The sequence below is a fragment of the Arachis stenosperma genome, chromosome 1 (assembly GCF_014773155.1).
Source record: "Arachis stenosperma cultivar V10309 chromosome 1, arast.V10309.gnm1.PFL2, whole genome shotgun sequence".
In the NCBI taxonomy this organism is placed as follows: Eukaryota; Viridiplantae; Streptophyta; class Magnoliopsida; order Fabales; family Fabaceae; genus Arachis; species Arachis stenosperma.
In genome coordinates this window covers 115,444,184-115,455,571 of record NC_080377.1, presented here as the reverse complement: position 1 = coordinate 115,455,571, position 11,388 = coordinate 115,444,184, and the positions used below count along the sequence as shown (strand labels likewise).

The window sequence follows — 11,388 nt, the reverse complement described above, 5'->3', positions numbered from 1 at the left end:
CTTATGAGTTCTTTTTGGGTTTCTGTGGTGTTCTTTGTTGGGTTGGCTTGTGTTGGGGTCTTTATGTTGGTAGGATTTTTTAGGCTTTTGAATTTTTCTGTTTGGTTTCTTTTTAGTTCGGCTAAAACAATTGCTTGGTCTGAAATGTTAATTGATGAGCTCATGTTGGGTGCCTTGTGTGTATTAGTGGTTGTAGAAACAATACTAGGCTCTTGAATCTTCTGGTTTGCCTTTTCTGGTGGAATATCCTTAATTGCCAAATGATTGGATGCCTCCTCATTTGTCTCCTCTGCAGACAACACTGCGAACCTCTTACCACTTACATTCCTGCTATTTTGCTTTTCTCCACCATCATTTATTCCTTTCGTCCCATTACCCCCTGCAGCGTCCCCTATCTTTGTCCTCCTGCCACGTGGATGGCGATTCACAACCATCCATGGTCTAAATTGCTCCTGTAAAATATCAGTTCCCAGAGTGCCCCCCCTCATTTTTGTAATTACTTCTTTACCTTTCTGGGCTCTCCTCTACTGTTCTACATCCTCAACCTCTCTTCCTTGACTATCTTCTTTTCCTGTTGCCGTCGACTTATTCTGCTCCTCTCCGGCCACTACATTCATTGGATATTTTGCTTTTTCATGGCCTACCATACCGCAAGTAAAGCATATATCATACAACCCCTCATATTCCACCAAATACCTCACACCATTGATGGAATATTGAGATATAAGTGGTGTTGTCAAGTCGAGCTCCACACACAGCCTAGCAAATTTACCTCTGCACTTTTCGGCTGTGTTGGAATCTACCTTGAGAGTTCTTCCCATAATACTACCTATCCTCTCTAGCATCTCTTTGTCATAGTACTCAATGGCTAGACCTGGTAACCTCACCCATGCTGCCATTGTATCAATTGTTGCCTTTATTGGATTGAAATTCGGCTTCCAAAATTTGATTGATAAATAATGGTCAAAGATCCTCCACAGTCCCTCTGTCAGTGCATAGTCAAGGTCCTCTTGTGAGAAGAACTTTACAATGAAGAACTCATTGCCAATGTCGATCACCTCAATACTTCCATGCTTCCCCCACATACTCTCTGACCTACAGGTGAGGATTGGTAATGATATTTTTCTGCCCATCAACTTCACAATAAGAGTATCCCACCATGGATGTCTGAGGTTCTTCATGGCCACTTCATTCAAAACAAAGTTAAAGATCCCATTAACCTTCTCCACTCTTATCTCTGGAATATTCCTGTTTTGTGGTTGTGATTCTTCTCTTTTATCTCTTCCATTCTCCTCCATCATATCCTCCTAATTTCTTGTCAGGTTTCCAACTCCACCGTTTGTTTTCGTTGTTACTGGAGTTCTACCTCCTTTTACCCTCTCACTAAAGGACCTTCTAGCTTCACCTCCAGCTTGTCCTCCTATCCCTTCTTCAACCATCCATTCTTCCTCCCTTGCTTTGAGAAGAGACTCTCCCGAAAAGCATTGGTCTTCACCTACATTCCTCACTTTTCTGGTTGCTCTCGCATTATCTTCTCCAAGAACTCTGGGAGGTTCATGTGAGCGAGAGTGTCCTCCTTGGACAAAACTGCCCCTCATAGCAGTGGTTCAAAATCAGCAAAAACGGTGGTTGCTTTTCAGAGCGAACAAATTTCAGTTTGATTTTACCCCCGAATAAAATTACACTACACCAATAACTAAGTCCAAGAAAATTTACAAAGAAAAAGCTATACATCGTAAAGTAAGTCATATCCAATTTACGTTTATCGTAAAAAGACTATTTTTTCGGGTGCACCAATGTTTTGGTACCTATCACACTAGCTCATTCTTGTTTTTGTGTAATATTTTTTCCAATTCAACGTTGTTTTTATTAATTGGCTAATATTCAGCTATTAGAATATAAGTTAGAACAAGATAAATATGTCTTTCTATCATTTTATCACCCCTTGTATGAATGAATTTCTGACATTAATAAAGCTTATTCAAGAACTTATTTACAATTATTTATTGCAATGTTGCCAAAGATAAAAAGGGAAAAATTTTTACACTATGAATACCTTTATATTTGTAGTTTGGCTTATATATATTGAGTAGAGTAAACAAAAAATGCAGGGTTGCTTAAAATTTTGCATCATATGGATGATGATTATGTTTAAAAGGGTTGCTTATATTTACTCTTGATCCCTCACCTTATAACTCGATCTTTATTGTGCATTATAAGTTATAACTCGGCCTTAATTATCATTCATTCTATAACTAACATCTTTATTACCGACTTAATGACTATTATTCTAACTTAATGATCAATGATCATACCATCAACTCTATTCATCAACTATATACCTATAAAAGGCACCAATTTTTATATACACTGGAGATTCTAGATATATTCTATATACATTCTATATTCATAGAATTATTATAACACACAACACATGATAACTTCTATTTCATGTCTTAGATTCTATATTCATAGAATTATTCTTATACCTCTTAAACACTTACTGATTTTAGTGTCATAGTGTCTTTTGCAGGTACTCACCCGCTTGTTCTCTCCGTGCCGACGTATAACTCATCCCGACGAGAAAGTTGAAGACATTCGTCGACGGACGAACTATACACCGGCCAAACTCAGCAAGAACAATTGGTGCCGTCTGTGGGGAGTGAGTAAAATAATTTCTACTCCCCTCAGGTTCATAAAACTTGAATTACATTCAAATTTTTGAACCAATCTTGTTTAAAATTTTATTTAATACCTCTTATCAAATTTTAATCTATGATAACTTTCTATAAAGTATGCACTTTATACATTCAAATTGCTTCATTTTTATGTATCACAATATTTCACATCTTATCATCGATCAATGAACTAATTCGAAAACAAACTCGGCTTTCAATCAATCCGAGAACAAATTCGGTTTTCAATCAATTCGAGTACAAACTCACTTATCAATTTTGCTTACTTTTTCAAAGTTCTCTGTTTACACAAGTAAAATTAAATATTTTATTCAACATACTTTTGCATTTATATTTTGTGTAACTAATATTTACTGATTTATTAGTTATATTCAAACCTCAATATATGTTTTATACAATAATGACATATAACAACCATGTTAATTGCATTTTTATTTCATTATGTATTATATTCTTATCGTTTAATGATTTTATTTATACAATTAAATGGCGGTAATGATGAGTTCAAATCTTAAAATTGGATTCCATAAAAAATTAATTGTATATCAATTGTATATAACTCTTATACTATTCACTTTATGCTATTAACTTTTATGTTACTATTTGTTTAATACAAAGAGTTAAACAAAAATACATGCAAACATTCAAAGTTTACTATTATTGCACGAGGAATATCCTTCGTCATACTGTAACTGCTAGAAGCGTTATACTAAATGTATAATTCAATAACTGTTATCTTATTGCTTTATTATCAAATTAAAGCATGTCCTACAAAACAAAATTCAGATATTCACATTTGACATATATGACATTCATATATGTCGTCTTCTTCTCTATAAGTATCAACTTTTAAGGTATATTTTTTTACTTTTAACTTTTTTACGTTTACAATATATATTATTTAATATATGTTGCGACTTTGTACATATTCATTTTTTCAATTTATCTTATTCATGTCAGACTTTCAATATAAATTGTAAATATTCAAAAACTAATTGCTTTGAACGAGAAATTCATCAATAAGCTGTTATGTGCTGAAAAAATTCCCAAGACAATCAACCATTATATTCTCAAATCATACAATCGATTCCGTCAAATAGATATCTATTTTTGAACTTTTCAGTTCAAATACAATCAAATGCTAAAATTGTTCTTAACTATCTTGATTGAATGACTCTTATCACTCAATTAATTTTTGAATAAGTGCCGACATAATAACCCGACTAAGCTTGGGGGCTCACCATCATTATTCACTTATCTTTTAACTGAGTTATAAATCATTTTATTTTCTAAGCTTAGCCTGGATCATATGATCGACAGACAAAGCTTGAGGCTATGATCCGTCACCTTATAACTCGGTCTTTATTGTGCATTATAAGTTATAACTCGGCCTTAATTATCATTCATTCTATAATCGACACCTTCATTACTGACTTAATGACCATTATTCTGACTTAATGATCAACGGTCATACCATCAACTATATTCATAAACTCTATGCCTATAAAAAGCACCAATTTCTATATACACTAGAGATTCTAGATATATTCTATATACATTCTATATTCATAGAATTATTCTTATACCTCTTAAATACTTACTAACTTGAGCGTCAGAGTGTCTTTTACAAGTACCCACCCCCTTGTTCTTTCCTTGCCGACATATAACTCATCCTGACGAGAAGCTTGAAGACATTCAACAACGAGCGAGCTATACACCAGCCAAACTCAGGAATAACAACTCTGATACTAGAAGTTGTACAGGAAAAAAAACCAAAAAAATTAGAAACACCAAAATATAGAGATCGTGCTAAAGAGCGTAGCGAAGATCAAAATCCTGATTATGAGCCTACAGAGCTGACATTTCATGTTGTTGCTCCTCCTAGTACGGTTTATTTAAGGTGAGTTTTCTATATTTTATGTTAGCCACATCTTTGGTTGCTACGCTGTTGATGACTTCAGGTGGCTAAGCCATTTAATAAAAAGTTGACAAGTGACTTTTTTTCAGCCAGTCTTAAGCATTTTTTAAATTCACTATTTTTTTTAATTTTAATGCTAATCATCCTGTTTGGTTAAGAACCATACAACTGAATTCTAATGGAAAAGGAAATCAGTATCAACAAAATCGGAGGACATCTTAGCTGAACAATAGCCTCAGCAACACCTGGACCAGGCCAGGTATCTTAGCAACCATCGAGGACCAGAACCGATTTGGAGAAGTGAAGCATGTCTAAAAGTGGAGCCAGAGATCTATTCCAGCGGCAGTGATGAAACCCAAACGCGGGTAAGTCCAACCAAGTTTCATCGCAACCATGACGAAGAGAGTAGACAACACGACAGTATTGATAAGTGGTGCGCGAAATTGTGAACAATACTTTTTCACAACTCTCATAATCCCCGGTCATGAACTCCAAGAACTTGGTAGTTCAATTCCATGGCATTACACAACTTCGCACAACTAACCAGCAAGTGCACTGGGTCGTCCAAGTAATACCTTACGTGAGTAAGGGTCGATCCCACGGAGATTGTTAGTATTGAAGCAAGCTATGGTCATCTTGCAAATCTTAGTCAGGCAGACTCAAATGTATAATGATGAACGAAAATAACATAAAAGATAAAGATAGAGATACTTATGTAATTCATTGGTAGGAACTTCAGATAAGCGCATGAAGATGCCTTCCCTTCCGTCTCTCTGCTTTCCTACAGTCTTCATCCAATCCTTCTTACTCCTTTCCATGGCAAGCTTATGCAAGGGTTTCACCGTTGTCAGTGGCTACCTCCCATCCTCTCAGTGGAAATGTTCAACGCACCCTGTCACGGCACGGCTATCCATTTGTCGGTTCTCAATCAGGCCGGAATAGAATCCAGTGATTCTTTTGCGTCTGTCACTAACGCCCCGCCTTCAGGAGTTTGAAGCACGTCACAGTCATTCAATCATTGAATCCTACTCAGAATACCACAGACAAGGTTAGACCTTCCGGATTCTCTTGAATGCCGCCATCAGTTCTCGCCTATACCACGAAGACTCTGATCTCACGGAATGGCTGGCTCGTTTGTCAGGCGAGCACTCGGTTGTCAGGCGATCAACCATGCATCGTGTTATCAGGAATCCAAGAGATATTCACTAGAGCTTTGATTGCTTGTAGAACAAGAGTGGTTGTCAGTCACCTTGTTCATGAGTGAGAATGATGATGAGTGTCACGGATCATCACATTCATCAAGTTGAAGAACAAGTGATATCTTGGACAAAGAACAAGCGGAATTGAATAGAAGAACAATAGTAATTGCATTAATACTCGAGGTACAGCAGAGCTCCACACCTTAATCTATGGTGTGTAGAAACTCCACCGTTGAAAATACATAAGAATAAGGTCTAGGCATGGCCGAATGGCCAGCCTCCCAATGATCTAAGATAGCATAAAACACGAAGATAGCTACCCAGATATATCAATACAATAATAAAAGGTCCTACTTATAGAAAACTAGTAGCCTAGGGTGTACAGAGATGAGTAAATGACATAAAAATCCACTTCCGGGCCCACTTGGTGTGTGCTTGGGCTGAGCAATGAAGCAATTTCGTGTAGAGACCCTTCTTGGAGTTAAACGCCAGCTTTTATGCCAGTTTGGGCGTTTAACTCCCATTTGGGTGCCAGTTCCAGCGTTTAACGCTGGGATTTCTTGAGGTGACTTTGAACGCCGGTTTGGGCCATCAAATCTTAGGCAAAGTATGGACTATCATATATTGCTGGAAAGCCCAGGATGTCTACTTTCCAACGCCGTTGAGAGCGCACCAATTGGGCTTCTGTAGCTCCAGAAAATCCACTTCGAGTGCAGGGAGGTCAGAATCCAACAGCATCTGCAGTCCTTTTTGAGTCTCTGGATCAGATTTTTGCTCAGATCCCTCAATTTCAGCCAGAAAATACCTGAAATCACAGAAAAACACACAAACTCATAGTAAAGTCCAGAAAAGTGAATTTTAACTAAAAACTAATAAAAATATACTAAAAAGTAACTAGATCATACTAAAAACATACTAAAAACAATGCCAAAAAGTGTATAAATTATCCGCTCATCACAACACCAAACTTAAATTGTTGCTTGTCCTCAAGCAACTAAAAATCAAATAAGATAAAAAGAAGAGAATATGCAATGAATTCCAAAAACATCTATGAAGATCAGTATTAATTAGATGAGCGGGGCTTTTAGCTTTTTGCCTCTGAACAGTTTTGGCATCTCACTCTATCCTTTGCAACTCAGAATGATTGGCTTCTTTAGGAACTCAGAATCCAGATAGTGTTATTGATTCTCCTAGTTAAGTATGATGATTCTTGAACACAGCTACTTTATGAGTCTTGGCCGTGGCCCAAAGCACTCTGTCTTCCAGTATTACCACCGGATACATACATGCCACAGACACATAACTGGGTGAACCTTTTCAGATTGTGACCCAGCTTTGCTAGAGTCCCCAATTAGAGGTGTCCAGGGTTCTTAAGCACACTCTTATTGCCTTGGATCACAACTTTATTTCTTTCTTTTTCTTTCTTTTTCTTTTTCTTTTTTTTTCGTTTTTTTTTTCGCCTCTTTTTTTTCTTTTTTTGTATTCACTGTTTTTTCTTGCTTCAAGAATCATTTTTAATGATTTTTCAGATCCTCAGTAACATGTCTCCTTTTTCATCATTCTTTCAAGAGCCAACATTCATGAACCACAAATTCAAAAGACATATGCACTGTTTAAGCATACATTCAGAGAACAAGAGTATTGCCACCACATCAAAAATAATTAAACTATTATAAAATTCAAAATTCATGCAATTCTTTTTCTTTTCAATTAAGCACGTTTTTCTTTTAAGAAAGGTGATGGATTCATAGGACATTCATAACTTTAAGGCATAGACACTAAGACACTAATGATCACAAGACACAAACATGGATAAACATAAGCATAAAATTCGAAAAACAGAAGAATAAAGAACAAGGAGATTAAAGAACGGGTCCACCTTAGTGATGGCGGCTCTTTCTTTCTCTTGAAGATCCTATGGAGTGCTTGAGCTCCTCAATGTCTCTTCCTTGCCTTTGTTGCTCCTCCCTCATGATTCTTTGATCTTCTCTAATTTCATGGAGGATGATGGAGTGTTCTTGATGCTCCACCCTTAGTTGTCCCATGTTGGAACTCAATTCTCCTAGGGAGGTGTTCAGTTGCTCCCAATAGTTTTGTGGAGGAAAGTGCATCCCTTGAGGCATCTCAGGGATCTCATGATGAGTGGGGTCTCTTGTGTGTTCCATCCTTTTCTTAGTGATGGGCTTGTCCTCATCAATGGGGGTATCTCCCTCTATGTCAACTCCAACTGAATAACAGAGGTGACAAATGAGATGAGGAAAGGCTAGCCTTGCCAAGGTGGAAGACTTGTCCGCCACTTTATAGAGTTCTTGGGCTATAACCTCATGAACTTCCACTTCTTCTCCAATCATGATGCTGTGAATCATGATGGCCCGGTCTAGAGTAACTTCGGACCGGTTGCTAGTGGGAATGATTGAGCGTTGAATGAATTCCAACCATCCTCTAGCCACGGGTTTGAGGTCATGCCTTCTCAATTGAACCGGCTTGCCTCTTGAATCTCTCTTCCATTGTGCGCCCTCTTCACATATGACTGTGAGGACTTGGTCCAACCTTTGATCAAAGTTGACCCTTCTAGTGTAAGGATGTTCATCTCCTTGCATCATGGGCAAATTGAATACCAACCTTACACTTTCCGGACTAAAATCCAAGTAATTCCCCCGAACCATAGTAAGATAATTCTTTGGATTCGGGTTAACACTTTGATCATGGTTCTTGGTGATCCATGCATTGGCATAGAACTCTTGAACCATCAAGATTCCGACTTGTTGAATGGGGTTGGTAAGCACTTCCCAACCTCTTCTTCAGATCTCATGGCGGATCTCCGGATATTCACCCTTTTTGAGTGAAAAAGGCACCTCGGGGATCACCTTCTTCAAGGCCACAACTTCATAGAAGTGGTCTTGATGCACCCTTGAGATGAATCTTTCCATCTCCCATGACTCGGAGGTGGAAGCTTTTGCCTTCCCTTTCCTCTTTCTAGAGGTTTCTCCGGCCTTGGATGCCATAAATGGTTATGGAAAAACGAAAAAGCAACGCTTTTACCACACCAAACTTAAAAGGTTTGCTCGTCCTCGAGCAAAAGAAGAAAGAAGAGAGCAGAAGAAGAAGAAATGAGGGAGAAGGGAATGGCTTTTGTGTTCGGCCAAAGAAGAGGAGAAGTGGTGTTTAGGTTGTGTGAAAATGAAGGAGTGAAGAAGGGTATTTAAAGGAGAGAGGGGAGTAGGAGTTCGGCCATTATGGGTGGGTTTGGGAGGGAAAGTGGTTTGAATTTGAAGGGTGAGGTAGGTGAGGTTTTATGAAGGACGGATGTGAGTGGTGAAGAGAAAGATGGGATTTGATAGGTGAATGGGTTTTTGGGGAAGAGGAGTTGAGGTGATTGGTGAATGGGTGAAGAAGAGAGAGGGTGGTGGTGCGTTTGGTGGGGGTCCTGTGGGGTCCACAGATCCTGTGGTGTCAAGGAAAAGTCATCCCTGCACCAAATGTTGCTCAAAATCACGTTTTGAGTCATTTCTGGCGTTAAACGCCGGGCTGGTGCCCATTCCTGGCGTTTAACGCCAGGTTCTTGCCCTTTTCTGGCGTTTAATGCCAGTCTGGTGCCCCTTTCTGGCGTTAAACGCCCAGAATGGTGCCAGACTGGGCGTTAAACGCCCAACTGCTAGCCTCACTGGCGTTTAAACGCCAGTGGGTTCTTCCTCCAGGGTGTGCTGTTTTTCTTCCTGTTTTTCATTTTGTTTTTGCTTTTTCAATGGATTTTGTGACTTCTTATGATCATCAACCTACAAAAAACATAAAATAACAAAAGAGAAATAGATAAAATATAATCATTGGGTTGCCTCCCAACAAGCGCTTCTTTAATGTCAGTAGCTTGACATAGGGCTCTCATGGAGCCTCACAGATACTCAGAGCAATGTGAGAACCTCCCAACACCAAACTTAGAGTTTGAATGTGGGGGTTCAACACCAAACTTAGAGGTTGGTTGTGGTCTCCCAACACCAAACTTAGAGTTTGACTGTGGGGGCTCTGTTTGTCTCTGATTTGAGAGAAGCTCTTCATGCTTCTTCTCCATGGTGACAGAGGGATATCCTTGAGCCTTAAACACCAAGAATTCTTCATTCACTTGAATGATTAACTCTCCTCTATCAACATCAATCACAGCCTTTGCTGTGGCTAGGAAGGGTCTGCCAAGGATGATGGATTCATCCATGCACTTCCCAGTCTCTAGGACTATGAAATCAGTAGGGATGTAATGGTTTTCAATTTTCACCAAAACATCCTCTACAAGTCCATGAGCTTGTTTTCTTGAGTTGTCTGCCATCTCTAATGAGATTCTTGCAGCTTGTACCTCAAAGATCCCTAGCTTCTCCATTACAGAGAGATGCATGAGGTTCACACTTGACCCTAAGTCACACAGGGCCTTCTTGAAGGTCATGGTGCCTATGGTACAAGGTATGGAAAACTTCCCAGGATCTTGTCTCTTTTGAGTTAATTTCTGCCTAGACAAGTCATCCAGTTCTTTGGTGAGCAAAGGAGGTTCATCTTCCCAAGTCTCATTTCCAAATAACTTGTCATTTAGCTTCATGATTGCTCCAAGGTATTTAGCAACTTGCTCTTCAGTGACATACTCATCCTCTTCAGAGGGAGAATACTCATCAGAGCTCATGAATGGCAGAAGTAGCTCCATTGGAATCTCTATGGTCTCATTTTGAGCCTCAGATTCCCATGGTTCCTCATTGGGGAACTCATTGGAGGCTAGTGCACGCCCACTGAGGTCTTCCTCAGTGGCGTTCACTTCCTCTCTTTCCTCTCCATATTCGGCCATGGTTATGGCTTTGCACTCTCCTTTTGGATTTTCTTCAGTATTACTTGGGAGAGTACTAGGAGGGAGTTCAGTAATTTTCTTGCTCAGCTGACCCACTTGTCCTTCCAAATTTCTGATGGAGGACCTTGTTTCAGTCATGAAACTTTGAGTAGTCTTGATTAGATCAGAGACCATGGTTGCTAAGTCAGAGGGGTTCTGCTTAGAATTCTCTGTCTGTTGCTGAGAAGATGATGGAAAAGGCTTGCCATTGCTAAACCTGTTTCTTCCAGCATTATTGTTGAAACCTTGTTGAGGTCTCTCTTGATTCTTCCATGAGAAATTTGGGTGATTTCTCCATGAAGAATTATAGGTGTTTCCATAGGGTTCTCCTAGGTAATTCACCTCTTCCATTAAAGGGTTCTCAGGATCATATGCTTCTTCTTCAGATGAAGCATCTTTAGTACTGCTTGGTGCATTTTGCATTCCAGACAGACTTTGAGAGATCAAATTGACTTGTTGGGTCAATATCTTATTCTGAGCCAATATGGCATTCAGAGCATCAATCTCAAGAACTCCTTTCTTCTGACTTGTCCCATTGTTCACAGGATTCCTTTCAGAAGTGTACATGAATTGGTTATTTGCAACCATTTCAATGAGCTCTTGAGCTTCTGTAGGCGTCTTCTTCAAATGAAGAGATCCTCCAGCAGAGCTATCCAGAGACATCTTGGATAGTTCAGAGAGACCATCATAGAAAATACCTATGATGCTCCATTCAGA

The 11,388-nt window shown here is 38.9% G+C and overlaps 1 protein-coding gene across 1 annotated transcript; it reads right to left on the bottom strand.

Moving 5' to 3' along the window:
• Positions 1-524: 524 nt before the first annotated feature.
• LOC130983825 (uncharacterized) lies at positions 525-1,298 on the bottom strand. The gene has a single exon (XM_057907557.1). It carries the CDS (start codon positions 1,296-1,298, stop codon positions 525-527), a length of 774 nt encoding a protein of 257 aa, XP_057763540.1.
• Between the last annotated feature and the right edge of the window lie 10,090 nt (positions 1,299-11,388).

What these genes read in the sequence shown, in the direction of transcription:
- LOC130983825 (XM_057907557.1), bottom strand. Translation starts at nt 1,298, where the DNA reads ATGGAGGAGAATGGAAGAGATAAAAGAGAAGAATCACAACCACAAAAC.